Raw genomic sequence first — 14,827 nt, 5'->3', positions numbered from 1 at the left:
ATCTAATTATGAGACAGTTTACCATTCAAGCTCGTATCAAAATGAAATGGTGAATGTCGGCTGCAGAGTGAAACAATGATATAACAAAAAAGTTTTATTTTGTGAAAAGAATTGTGTATCTATGATGAATATGAATTTGGCTATAATATCACAACTGAAAGCTGTAGCAATAAAGCGCTTGATGCCGGTGTTTCTGAAGTGGACCTCCACGAGACCAGTCTAGAATCTTGTCTCTACACTTCATTCCTGAGTTGTATTTTGCCAACCTTCCAAGTAATAGCTGCACTTTAAAATTCAAGTGAAGAGAGACAACCTGCAGGTGCACACAACTCAGGAAGTGAACTGTACAGACTACTCTAGAGTTTGTGTGTGGCATGTGTGGTGGCAAGTCCTGGTGAGGTACGATGCCAAGCTGCTGCTGCTGCTGCATAATGGGCGATGATATAATGAGCTCCAACATCAATGAAAATATAAAAATCAACCATAAAATAGAATAAATCTCTCTAACTACAATTTCTCCCCTTAAATCCCCACCCTTGGCCCAGACCGCCCCTTCACTTCCTGCCACGCCGAGCCTTCTTGATGGGCCGCTTAGCCTTGGCCTGGGACACCTTGCGGGCCACAGGCTTCTTGGGGGATTTCTTGGGCTTGCTTCCTGCCTTTTTCTTGAGCTTCTTTGCAGATTTCTTTGCTTCCTGTGCACGCTTGGACTGCTGCGGCATCACCTCGTCCTCATCCTCCATCTTGGCTGCCTTGCCGAGAAGGTATCTGCCACTCATCACCTGCAAACAAAAGGTGTGTTATTGTTTTAATCCATCTTTCCTTGTTTTATTTTTTGCCATTTATCTTCACTTTACTTGTGATACTATACTTTATTCTTGAACTTTTAGCCAAATGAAGCTATTTTTTTTTGTTTGCCTAAATTTTTCCCAAGGAGTTCATCCTTACACAAAGGTCTATTTGCTTGCTTCTCTTAATTCATACTACTCTCCCAAACTAACTATCTACATGCTTATATCTCATCTTTTAACAATCCATTCTTGCCATTTCAAAGTTATAAATTCCCTAATCATTCAATCACCTAAGACCATTTCTTGTTTTCCCAGGCCACCCATTATTACTCTTCACCAGCTACAATTCTCACCAGTTCCCTTTGTACCTTCCTATACACTGTAGCACCCCACCTGAGTGTCAGCCTGTGCCTTGGGTCTTGCCACAATGCCCTGCTGGAGGCCCATGGTGAGGGAGCGACGCAGCATTGACTTGATCATGTCCATTCGCACTGTCTTGAAATTCTGTGCAATGTACGCCTTGATGGCCTGGACGGAGGAGCCTCGCTTCTCTCCCAGTCTGTCGATTGCCTCCACAATCATGTCCATTGTCTTAGGATGTTTCTTGACTGGCTTACGCTTCCTCTTGGTGCCTCCCTCTGCTCCTGTTGGTGAAGTGCTGTTAGTGGAGGCTTTGCAAGGAATAGCTGGTGTGTTCTTCTTACTTTATTCTTTGTAATACCTTGGATAAAGATTTTTGTGCAGTGTTTTGACTAATGCTGGTTATGTCTGCAGTGTTGTGTAATTAGCTGTCAGTCAGGGTGTGCAGGAAATGTTTTGCACTTTTTTCTTCCAGGATTGTAGTTATAAGCCTCTTCATTTCCACTCTAGTTTTTATTGCTCATGATAGAAGTCTGAGAAATTATTAAAACTCATATTCCAAGGTGGAGTCACGTCCTGGCAGAAGGAAAACTGTGACTATTACCTGGTGTCTTGTGAATTGTGTGTAAAAGGAAGGAATGCAAGACATGATCCCTTTGTCAGTAAATACATTTGTTTCATTACCAAGTCTAGGCAATTTTCCTTGAAGTGATATTTTTATTGATCACATGACAGATGAGGACAAGTTTCTTTATTTTAGATGTATGCATGTATCAGGCTGACAATCAAACATGTGGTGATCCAGACAAAGCATCACACACACATGCATGGCTCATGGTGAAAAGGACAATGGACCAATGTACTGCACCCCAAGAGCTTAGGCATGGCACGGCCAGTTGCCCCCCACCCCCCCGTCCCTCACATAGCAGGGTTACTTTAGATATTCAAGGAAAACATATAGGCTGATAATAGACCTGACAACTTGAGCCCAACCATGACCAGCAGGAGGGAGGATTCAGTTCATTTAACCAGTTTGGGCTTTTACAAATAAGGATGGGGAGCTGGGCATATATTTAACTCAAGTGTCCTGCAAAATTTTATTAGTCTAAGAGTGTCAACACTTAAAACATTCAGGATACAGAGGTGAGGGAGTCTCCCTTGCTGACAACTGTGCAGCATGTGTGGTGGGAATTACTTGTAGCATGTGACTCATTAATTTTTATTGGCGTCACTCTGATAAAGCTGCGTCTGTTCCAATAAGCACAGGAGGGGACAGGACCATCATATACTCCTCACCCTACATTTTGCACCAATGTACTTTTCAATGATTGAGGCCACAACATGAAATGAAACAAACCCAGTTTATTTTACCCTGACCAAGATCTCTCCAATTCAATGCATTAATGTGGTGATAATTGTCATTGTTATTCCTTTTACTGACCAAATAGTTCCCACACAGGCTGGCAACATTGGAGCCCTTTCTGTGTGCTGCTGCTGTGGTGTGATATTTCAATTGAAAGTTGAGGAATAATTTCTCACATAGATTACCAGAATGATCTGTTAGATAGACCATCAGTGAATAGTGATTGGAAAATTTAAAAATATAAACAGATTTCTAGACAGGATAAAAGATGGACATGTATATAGTACTAAGACTGCTCATGTGCTCCTTTATGCTGCCTCATTGCTGCTATCTTGTGTGTTTATTGTGTGCTTCATCATATGCATCACCTGGCCACCACAGTATGATTACAACAATGATAGGCACTATTTTCATTGATAATTACTGAATTTAGACACACAGCATTACACTGACAAGCAAGCTTCATGTGTTGCAGGTGGAGTCCCAGCATGAGTGGCTGGCACCACCAGACACAGGTGTGCCTCAACCATGCACTGCCAGGGCAGCCGCAGCTTTGCATGTCTCTAAGTACGTTTTCAGGATTCACTGACAATAAAGTAAGTGCTTCAATAGTTGAATCATATTAGTGGCCATAGATTTACAAGGCTCAGTTGTCATCCAGTTTGATTAATAGAATAATGAAAGTAATAATGTTGCCAATTATAGGGTTGAATAATACAATTGAATATATTAATTTGTCACTTTGGTTCTCATTTACTGAACACCCAAGCATATTTTCTGGGCTCTCCTTCTTTCTCAGAGAAGCAATACTGAATGAAGACCATTTGAACATCAAATAACAGGGGCACAATTGTTTCCCTTCCACTCATCCATCCACCCTGTCTCACTCATGCCACACACACACACACACACACACACACACACACACACACACACACAAACCAGTCATGTCAGACACATCACACAAATATACTAAGTTCCATGGGTAAGAAGTACAGCTTGCTATGGAACACTTGCATAACTCAACAAGAGACAAACAGTGTACAGGGTAATTCATTGTGGGTTCTGATGAGCTAGAATTGATACACTACTTTTTATTTCTATGAATGCATGATCATTGTTGTTATGAATTTACATGTTGCTAAAACCTACATTTGTTTCTTTTCTTTTATTATTTCTTCTGATGAGTTTACCAGCGTCACATGTTATTATCATAGCCTTCAATTAATCAACTATGTTACTGTTCTTGTTAGTCTACATATTTTTTTATACAATTTTCTTATTTTATTTCTTAATGGGTGGTGCTGATGGTCAATCTTTCCTTTCAGTCACTACTCAAGTTTCACCAGTCATCTATTTATTGTCCTTGTTTTGTCATTTCTTTCTCTTTTGTAGTGTATTCTCTGCCCTTTTTGTCATAATGTATTCCCCATGACAGTTTTTTTTTCCTGTTTTTCTTGAGAGGTGGAACTAATGACTAAAATCTACCTAAGATCATTACTGCATCCCACCAGTTTTATATTTATTTGTAATAGTTTCATTGTGATGGATGTGTGATGCAACTTGCTGGGAGTGTTTTACCCTTGTAACTAAAATGGGTACATGAAAAGGATAAATGAAAAACAATATCAATAACAATCAGAATCTAAGAAGTTCTGTAAGTGTTTAGTAATGCAGGATGTGCCATAAGTAAGGACATCAACTCTCTCTCTCTCTCTCTCTCATTTGCTTGCTTCCTTCCTTCCTTTCTTCTCTTTTCTTTCTTTCTTTCTTTCATTCTGTCTGTCTGTCTGTCTGTCTGTCTGTCTGTCTGTCTGTCTGTCTGTCTGTCTGTCTGTCTGTCTGTCTGTCTGTCTCTCTCTCTCTCTCTCTCTCTCTCTCTCTCTCTCTCTCTCTCTCTCTCTCTCTCTCTCTCTCTCTCTCTCTCTCATATACTGCCTTTAACATAAGTGGAGCCTCTTCACATTGTTACCCTTTACAAGTGAGTTACATCAAGGTTCAGTAATTCAGGATGTCCACAAAGCTATCAACTTCTCTCACTCACAAATACTGCCTTTAACTCAGGGGAGCCTTCTTTTCACTATTTAGTCTCTCTTAGCAGCAGCCTTTACAAATGAGTGTCAGGGTTCATTAACACAGGCTGTCTATAAGTAAGGCTATCAACTCTAATACTGCCTTGAATTCGATTTGTTTTTTTTTTTTTTTTTTTAGCATCCCTCTCTTCATACTAATGTTGCTCTGAGTCATGCCAATTTCCACCAAAGATGAAGTTCCCATACACTAAGCATTAAATACTCAACCTTCTCTGCTCAGTAGCACCTTTCAAAATGGCCTACATTTACACTAGACTTTTCCTAAGCCAAGAAGCAGCTCAGGGAGTCAAGAGTTTAATTATCTTTAGTCTTTAAATTCCAAATCCTCTCATTAGATTGTTTCTTTAACTCCTTCAGTACTGGGACACATTTTTACTTTGAGATTTGTATACCATTAGACTGTTTTATTAACATTAGCAAGAATCTATAAAGGTCAATAGATTAATAGCAACAGTCTTCACTATTTTAATCTCCCCTATAAGTTTGTAAAGCTGTATAAAACCACCAATTAGTAAGCAGGGTGAATATGGAAATGTGTCATAAAACTGAAGGGGTTAATGCTTTCCAGTTTACCCCTTTGACCTTCACACTGCTACAATTGTTTCCCATAATATACAACATTCTCAGCTAGTGTTTATTTCCTACTAGTCCCTCAAGTACTTTTCTAGCTTGCAGGACACAAAACAGCATTCTCTTGTTTTTATTTTCTGTGTCCAGGCAAACAATGTCATCAGCAGATGACTCTCCACTGAAGGGATTAATACCATCATTTGATTGTTTCTAATGCTGTCCTGATCCTTTAATAATGTCCTAAATACTTTTTAATATTCTCTTCATTCCTATTCATTACTCCTCTTTGTTCAACATTGTCTTCTAAATCCAGACATTTCCCATCAATTCTTCTAATACTGTCTAAAAATTCATCTAACAGTTCTAATACTTTCTTAAAATTCATCTACCAGTTCTAATACTTTCTTAGAATTTGTCTACCAGTTCTTCTCATAGTAACTCGAAATCTGTCTACCAGTACTTCTCATACTGTCTTTAAATTTGTCTGTTCTTCTCATACACTCTTTAAATTTGTTTCAGTTCTTCTCATACTGTCTTGAAATTCTATAAAAGTGTTTAATTCCTCTCTTAATTGTGCCTTTAAAGTCTCTAATATTGTTCTGTAATTTCTCTCATCATGTCCATTTAAATTCTCCAATATTGACCCTTAATTCCTGACTCAGTCCCTATGAATCCCCATTAGTGGTCTTTAATTCCTCTTAATTGTGCTTTTAAAGTCTCTAATATTGTTCTTTAATTTCTCTCATGTTCATTTGAATTATCCAATATTGCCCTTTAACTCCAAATTCTGTCTCTTTAAATTCTCCATTAGTGTTCTTTACTTAATTCCTTTCTAATTCCATCCCTTGAAATTCTCCAATATTCTTTAATCTCTCTCATCCTGTCTGTTTGAATTCCCCATAAGTGTTCTTTAATTCCTTAGTAATTGTATCCATTAGAATTCCCCAATATTCTTTAATCTCTCTCATCCTGTCTGTTTGAATTCCCCATAAGTGTTCTTTAATTCCTTAGTAATTGTATCCATTAGAATTCTCCAATATTCTTTAATTTGCCATCCTGTTTCTTTAAATTATTAGTGTTATTTGATTCCTCTGGTTTCTCTTCAATTCATCTTTGATACTGTCCTTTCAGGTTTTATTGTCAGTTTTTTTTTTTATTATATTTCTCTAATCTCTTTGGCTGTCCTTCCAATTCTTTCATTCATTTGATTTATTTATCTATTTTATTTTTTTGCTGTCTCCTTTGATCCCAGGTGGAAAACTCTCAAAGACAGCTAAGTATGCCTTATCTTACTTGTATCACTCAAACGGCTTCAATTTATCAGGGTCTCTGTCATTTTCTTTTCTTTGCGTGTGAGTGATGTGTACACGAGGCTGTGGCATACATGACAATAACAACAGTAGTGATGCAAGTTAGTTATCATCAGACTTAATAAATAAAAAATATATTTCATTATCTCATCATAAAACTACAAAGACGGATGTAAGTCCCACCTTTCTCCTTCTCCTTCTTGACCTTTTTAGCGGGCGAGGCACCTGACCCTGGCTTCCTGCCCCTCTTCTTCGGTGGCTGTGGCTCCTCGGATTTATCTTCCTCTTGTGCCTCCTCATCCTTGACTGGCTCCTCCTCCTTCTCTGTCTTCTCCCCGGAATCTGTGTCCACCTCCTCCTCCTTCACCGTCACTTCCTCAACGCCTCTCGAGTCATCCTCAGACATTGCGGTGGTTTGTTAATCTGAGGAAAGACAAAAAAGTCATTCAGTCATCAGAAATTGCAAGCAGCTATGAAGGAATGGTGGTGGCGGTGGTTTTATGGGCGTTGGTAGGGTGAGGGGCAGGATGGTCGTGGGCGTGATGGTTGCCTTGAGAAAAGCCGCGGGAAAATCTGTAGTATTGATGTAATAAATGTATCAAAGGGTGAGGTTGCAAAGTTCACGATGTATAAATGAATAAAATCTGTAATTAAGTAGTTACGGGCGTGGTGTGGTGTGGGTGGCAAGACGGTGGTGGTGGCAGTGCGGCGGTGGCAGCGTGGAGGTACAGACGCGGAGTGGGCGGGGAGGCGTGTTGCTTACTAGTACAAAATCCACGAGTGACGGGCAAACTGATGAAGGTGGAGTAAAGCTGGTGATTGTGGCGTAACCGTGGGCGTGAGATGGACAAATGGGCGTGGAAATGATGAAGTGACAGTGGCAGCGTGGGCGTACAGGCGCGGTGTGGACGAGGGGGGCGTGGTTGCTAAGAACGAACTACAAAATTCACGAGTGACAGATGGACTGGATGAAGGTGGAGCAAAACTGGTGGTTGTGACGGAACAGTGGGCGTGAGATGGACAAATGGGTGTGGAAATGATAAAGTGACAGTGGCAGCGTGGGCGTACAGGCGCGGTGTGGACGAGGGGGGCGTGGTTGCTAAGAACGAACTACAAAATTCACGAGTGACAGATGGACTGGATGAAGATGGAGCAAAACTGGTGGTTGTGACGGAACAGTGGGCGTGAGATGGACAAATGGGTGTGGAAATGATAAAGTGACAGTGACAGCGTGGGCGTACGGGCGTGGATGAGTGGTGGCGTGGCGGTGGCGGCGGGCGTGGCGGTAAGAGTGGCGGCTGCACCAGCTGGGGGCGCGACTACCTCCCGCGCGAGGACGTGAAAGTAGCGGGTCCACCCCACCACCTGCCTCAGTCCCTCCCCGCGCCGCCACTGTGCTTCTCCTCGCCTTTCCCTAAATTACCCCGCCCTTCAGCCTTACTACCCGCCACCCACCGGTCACGCCCCACGAGCCCTGACCAAAGGGAAGCGAACGGGCGTGTCTCCACGAAGGGACACCGCCTCACACGCCGCCCACGTGCAAAGATAAGGACACCCAGGCAACAATTTTGGCCCTTCTTTGGTGTATTTAGCTCAATATCTCGGGTGTCCTGCGTTTACCGTCTGCAGTATTTCGTGATGGCCTTCACACGCGCTTTTCCTAGAAGCAGTGCGAAGTATCTGGGCCTCTGGAAGCCCCTATGTCTCGCAAATAATGCATATGTCCACCCCCCGAAACACAAGATTTTTCCCCCCTGTTTGGCCGTGAAGGAAACTCGCTTCCATGGCCTTTGATGACAGCCAAGGGTATGCAGCTGTACCAGGCCCCTCCCCCACCCCTCCAGCTGCTGGGTGGAGGTACCATGGCCTCCGCAGGACCGCGTGTGAAAGGTATAGAAGCCCTTTTTCCCACCCCCCTCCCTCCCCGCCTCGCCGCCTCCACTTCGTTACCATCGTAGTATTAACATGATATTTTTTATTCTTTATTTTTTTCCTCCCAATGCACTGTATTTATGTACAATGATTTTTTAAGCCTTATTTTTTAAAGTGCATTAATTGTTGTAAATAGTTTTCATTGTTACTGTGTACCGCGTGATGGTAGTGACGGTACAGACACATCATTGTTACAAGCAGTGCTACTCTCACTGTAAAGGCTCAAAATTTGGAAGCCAAAAGTAAAATTCCTACTTTTTAAGAAAGCAACCGCCGTAAAGAGCAGCTTGCGCTAGATGGCGCAAACCACCTTTAGCATTTCAATTCCATATATATATATATATATATATATATATATATATATATATATATATATATATATATATATATATATATATATATATATATATATATATATATATATATATATATATATATATATATATATATATATATATATATTTTTTTTTTTTTTTTTTTTTTTTTAGGTAAAGAATATTATATTGTACCATAATCCGTGTGAAAATTGTGTGTGTGTGTGTGTGTGTGTGTGTGTGTGTGTGTGTGTGTGTGTGTGTGTGTGTGATGATAATATATATTAGTAACGGAGACTCACGTAATGAACAACGGAGAACACCAATAAATAAGATAAAATCCGTATATAGAAGTGGCATATCCTTACATCATTGCCACAGAGAGAGGAGTGTGTGTGTGTAATGAGGAATCTTAGCAACGAATTGTTACATAATCAACAACAGAGAGCAGTAATAAGATAACGGCCTGGCTTGTGAATGAAACATAACGCACTGTAGTAAAGTGTTCATGATGAAGGCATCGTCACTGATCTACGTATTTGCGTCTTTGATAACTGCAAATCACACACATGAATATTGAGGCAGCAGTCAACACGTAGCGCAAGCAAACCACGCACAACCACCTTCATCCTGCAGTGTTGCAAAGATAATAATATTTGCTAGTCAGATATATATATGTATACTTTCCTGTCAAGAAATGTATAATTATCAGTCAAACAAATGCATACTGAACAATGATAAGTAAAATGAGCAGTTAATAAGTAGCATGAAGAAAGCACACGCGGCAACCTTCAGCCTGCAGTGTTGCAAAGGTGCCAGCTAGTGTTGCATTGCTTGCGCGCCTATTTTGAAACTCCACCTTCATTGAATATTTTGGCTCGTATTCTCAGACAATTCTGTGCTTCATCTCCACTATTTCAAAAGGCTTTAGCTAAATTTCACTCGAGTTTTTAAAGGTGTTTTTGTGGTTCTAGAGGCAGAGTGACAAAATTTCTACATTATTGACTGGAGAAACACTCTTGAAAACCCCGCTAATTATATCTGTGGCCTTGGAAAATAGTCGTGGTGAGAGAGCAGACTGTAGTGGCTGCTGGTGCCGGGGTTAAAGTGGGACACACAATTTAATTTAGTTTAGTTTAATTTGTATAACCGAACTTGTACAATGTGAATTACAACAACAACAAAAAAAAGTATTTAATATATGACAAAAAAAAAAAAAAGAATAACTGCAGTCCAACACAAATAATATTCTTGTCAAAAATAACAACAAAAAAAACACACATCAAAGAAAACCAGTATTACTAAAAGGCTTTGATGTAATGTATTATGTTTTTTTTTTTTTTCTCACAATATTGACCTTAACCCCTTCAATACTGAGGCGCATTTTTACCTTAGTCTTTGGTGTGATTAAACGATTTTTTTTATTTTATTTATTTATTTATTTTTTTTTTGCATTAGGAGGGCTCTATGGAGGTGGGAAGATTAATGGCCAGTCTTTTTACTATTTTGATCCCCACATAAGGTTCTGAAGCTGTGTAAAGTGACCAAATAGTAAGCAGAATTTATATGAAAATGCGTCCTGGTACTGAAGGGGTTAAAATTAAAACACTACCATAACTGATAATTATATGACGTACATGGACTGGGATGGACAGGGATATGAGAGAGAGAGAGAGAGAGAGAGAGAGAGAGAGAGAGAGAGAGAGAGAGAGAGACGCGTGTAGACTTCATAACTTCTTGCAATTTCATGTCCTTGTTTTACTTACCTGTGTGTGTGAGTGTGTGTGTGTGTGTGTGTGTGTGTGTGTGTGTGTGTGTGTGTGTGTGTAGCTTTTTATGTTACGTATTTACAGGACTGGTTTAAAACTTGTAATATCGGTGTTTACATACAAGATTATATTTTATACAGTTTAACACACACACACACACACACACACACACACACACACACATTTCGCTGATCTGTTCATCAATTCGGAAGGTTTAAAAGACACAACCACTCAAATTTTATGGACAGAAATGGCAGGAGGGAAACAGTAACAAAGAGGCAGGCCTATTTCATACAGGGACTGCCACGTGTAGGGCTGATGGCTTCTTGCAGCTTCCCTTACCGTCTGTTCCTGTGTTCCTAACATCACTTTTTAGAACGCGGTGGATTTATACCATAGAGTTCACAGCCTCTTAACTCTTCAGTACTGAGACATTTTTACTTTGATTTTTAGGTGTGATTTAGATTATTTTATTTACATTAAGAAGGGTCTATGGAAAGCAGAAGATTAATGGCTAAAGTCTTCGCTATTTTAATCACAACATAAGGATCCGAAGCTGTATAAGAATGAGTATGGAAAGGCGTCATGGTACTGAAGGGGTTATTCATCATTGAGACTCATTTTTACCTTGATTTCGTGTGTGATTAGATTATTTTATTTAGATCAGGAAGGGTCTATAAAGGTCAGAGAAGATTAATGTTGAGAGTTTACTATTCTAATCACAACATATGTTTCTGAAGCTGTATAAAATTGCCAAAACAGTCACCAGAGGGAATATGGGAACGCTTCCTGGTCCTGAAGAGATTAACCCCTTCAGTACTGGGACACATTTTTACCACCTTATTTACATTAGGGAGGGTCTAAAGTATGATTTGACCATTTTATTTACATTAGGAAGGTTCTAAGATATGCCTTGATTTATGGGTGTAATTAGACGATTTCATATATATTCGGAAGGCTATACACGTCAGAAGATTAATAGCCTGAGTCTTCACTATTTTAATCCAAACATGTTTCTGAATAGCATCGCCAAAACAGTAACCAGAATGAACATGGAAACGCGTCCTGGTACTGAAGGGGTTAAAAACATGGTCCTTATTTTGTAACCTATCTCTACTCCAGCTCCACATTTCAAAGGCTCTAGTTGAAATGCTACGTGTTTTAAGGATGTTCTTTAAAGTTCTAGTGACAGATTAACACAAGGTCCATTTTTAGGAACATATCTTCATTACAGCTCCACTACATTTCAAAGGCTCTAGTTAAAATGACACGAGATTTTAATGGTGTTCTTTAAAGTTCTAAGGACAGACTAAAACAAGGTCCATATTCTGCAACATATCATCACTGCCCCTTCACTACATTCCATCATCATTATTATTATTATATTCGTATTGTTTTTATCATCATCATCCTTACCATTATCATCATTATTATCATTATTTTTGTTACCACCACCACCACCACCACGTACTCACATGTTCAAACCAAAGGCTCTAGTTAAAATGACGAGATTTTAATGGTGTTTTTGAAGTTCTAGGGACAGATTAATGAGAGATCTTTATTGTTTACAGGACAACCACTCTTGAGAAGCCGGTTAATCATCTGTGGCCTTGAAAAATAGTATCGGTGAGCATGAAGTGAATTAGAATAAAGAATCGCGCCCAAGGTCTTACGTTATTCATTTTCCTTTCAATTCATGTATTTATTCTTCTCTTTGTTCTATTATTCATGTATTTTAATGTCGTCTTTCTGTTTACTAATAGTTCATGTATAACTAGTACTAATTAAACCTTCACTATGTAGACTCATAAGAGAGAGAGAGAGAGAGAGAGAGAGAGAGAGAGAGAGAGAGAAATTGCCCTAGAAAGAACTATACAAAGATCGATAAAGAAAAAAAAAAAAGAAAGAAAAAGTAAGAGTAACAAGAAAAATGTGTGTGTGTATGTGTGTGTGTGTGTGCATGTCGCGTGCTCGCTAAAAACGTGTATTTGACAGGAATGACTAGGGAGAGTGAGTTAAACCTGGGTAATAGCAGTAGTAGTAGTAGCAGTAAGAACAGGAGGAGGAGGTGAAGAAGTTAAATAAGACTAGAGGTGGTAGTTACAGTAGTGGTGGTGGTGGTAGTAGTAGTAGTAGTAGTAGTAGTAGTAATTTCTCTCCTCTCTTCCCTCCTTCATTCATTCTTCCATCCATTTCTACATTTTCTTCCTTCCATCATTCCTTCCTCCTTACTTCCTTACCATCCTTCTCCTTTTCACTCCCAAAACACTCTTATACATCCCCTCTTCCCTCCATATCCTCTTACCGTCCCCTCTATCCCCCTATTACACCCCCTACCCTTCCCTTCATGCCTTTCTATACCTCTCTCCCTGTGGTCAGTTCCTCAGTGGCGGTGGTGGAGGACGGACTGACGGTGGTAAGGTCCGCAGCTCGTCTCTCTTCACAGGTTCATTTGAAAACACTTGCGTCTCACCTTCACCACTTTCCACAGGCTCTAATTGAGGTTATACAGGTTTCTAATAGTGATTTTGCGCTTCGAGTGATAGATTAATGAGTTTTCTGTGTCATTAATTGGAGGAACGGTCTTTGAAAACAGTCGTGGTTAAGTTTGAAGATGTTTTTAAGATTCTAGTGGTCTTTGAAAATAGTTGTGGTAAAGTTACGGGTTTTTAAGTATGTGTTTACGGTTCTGGTGACAGATCAGCAACTTTTCTACAAAATCAACAGGTGAAACACTTTTGATAACCCGGCTAATTATCTATGGCCGAAAACAGCCGTGGGGAGAGAGCAAAGCATTTTTAAGTGTTTTTTTTTTTTACGGTTCCAGTGGCAGATCAGCAACATTTCTACATCATCAACAGGAAAAACACTATTGATATCCTTAATCATCTCCGTGGCCTTGGAAAATAGTAGTGGTGAGAGAGCAAAGCATTTTCAAGGTGTTTTTACCGCTCTAATGGCAGATCAGCAACATTTCTTCATTATAAACAGGAGAAAAACTCTTGATAACCCGGCTAATCATCTCCGTGACCTTTGAAAATAGTAGTGGAAGGAGAGCAAGAAATCTGCTGAGTACTGACCAACCAACCAACCAACCAAACACTGCCTTTAGTCACTGCCATGCTGACTTTTCTGTATTGTAACTCATCCTGACCTTCTTGACCTTTCATCCTTGACCCCTGCCTCGCCTCCCGTGCCTCGCGTCCCCTACCTTGCCTCCCCTACCTCGCCTTCCCTGCCGTCTTGCCTTGACCGTGTGGAGTGTGGAGCTGGCATGAGGGAGTGGGAGGGGACAGGGTGCGTTTCGTGACGGTAAACTGAAGGAATTGCAGTGTGAGAATGTTAAACGTGCAAATCTGAGAAATCTTGAAGTATAGTGGGAAAGTTTTGGTGTGTGTGTGTGTGTGTGTGTGTGTGTGTGTGTGTGTGTGTGTTATCTTGCATTTTCTTTTCTTTCGTGTTTCTTTTTATTTTCTTGTTTTTTTCTTTATCTTCTGTATTGTCTTCTACTTACATTCCTTCTTCTTCTTCTTCTTCTTCTTCTTCTTCCTCCAGGTAAATTGTCCTCCACCTCTATTTCTTCTCTTAATACTCTTCATTCCCCTATGTATAAATTATTACCTTCATTACTCCTCCTCCTCCTCCTCCTCCTCCTCCTCCTCCTCCTCCTCCTCCTCCCTAACACACACACACACACACACACACACACACACTGCTGACCCTCACAAAACCATAAGTAGTCTACGTACACATTGTTGATACTCCATTTGTGTCTCACCACCAGCAAACCTCACCAAACCACCTCTATTAGTCTGTCCTCTCGGCCTTCACAACGTAACCTGACCTAACCTGACCTAACCATACCTAACCTAACCTAACCATACCTAATCTTATGTGACCTTACCTTACCCTAACCTAACCTAACCTAACCTAGCCTAACCTTACCTTATCTAACTTAATCTAACCTTATCTAACTTAACCTAACCTAACCTAACTTAATTTGTTCTGTCACCACCACTATTTTTTCAATGAGAGAGAGAGAGAGAGAGAGAGAGAGAGAGAGAGAGAGAGAGAGAGTTAGGTCAGATTAGGTTAGTTTAAGCACATAATTTAGTTAAGACCCCGTGGCGTGTTAGGTTCCTCTCGTGGTAATTTCTCCTTCATCACACCTCGCTATTCACTCCTTCATTCATTTCCTGTTGGTGGTGTCATTATTCATTCCATCTTCCCCCGCGTTGTTATCATTATTATTATCATTACCACCCCTCCTAATACACTAGCTAGCCACACACACACACACACACACACACACACACATTAAGAAG

At 40.2% G+C, this 14,827-nt stretch overlaps 2 protein-coding genes across 3 annotated transcripts in view; one reads left to right on the top strand and one right to left on the bottom strand.

Moving 5' to 3' along the window:
• Nucleotides 1-81: 81 nt before the first annotated feature.
• On the bottom strand, nucleotides 82-7,857 carry LOC123499322 (sperm-specific protein PHI-2B-like). 2 transcript variants are annotated; one of them, XM_045247148.1, is made up of 4 exons: nucleotides 7,729-7,857; nucleotides 6,671-6,910; nucleotides 1,185-1,435; nucleotides 82-782 (listed from the first exon to the last, which is right to left on the bottom strand). In XM_045247148.1, exons 2-4 carry the CDS (start codon nucleotides 6,891-6,893, stop codon nucleotides 555-557), a joined length of 702 nt encoding a protein of 233 aa, XP_045103083.1. In that variant the 5' UTR covers nucleotides 6,894-6,910; nucleotides 7,729-7,857; the 3' UTR covers nucleotides 82-554. The 2 variants fall into 2 exon arrangements, with proteins under 2 accessions (XP_045103083.1, XP_045103093.1); XM_045247158.1 differs by having other exon boundaries at nucleotides 7,150-7,767.
• Nucleotides 7,716-14,827, top strand: part of LOC123499934 — a 104,117-nt gene continuing 97,005 nt past the window's right edge. Inside the window, exon 1 of the mRNA XM_045248468.1 lies at nucleotides 7,716-8,377. Coding sequence (XP_045104403.1) covers nucleotides 8,271-8,377 — 107 coding nt within the window. The 5' untranslated portion in view covers nucleotides 7,716-8,270. The remainder of the gene's footprint in view (nucleotides 8,378-14,827) is intronic.

Source organism: Portunus trituberculatus, chromosome 8 (assembly GCF_017591435.1).
Source record: "Portunus trituberculatus isolate SZX2019 chromosome 8, ASM1759143v1, whole genome shotgun sequence".
Lineage (NCBI taxonomy): Eukaryota > Metazoa > Arthropoda > Malacostraca > Decapoda > Portunidae > Portunus > Portunus trituberculatus.
This window is presented reverse-complemented; position numbering and strand designations above follow the sequence as displayed.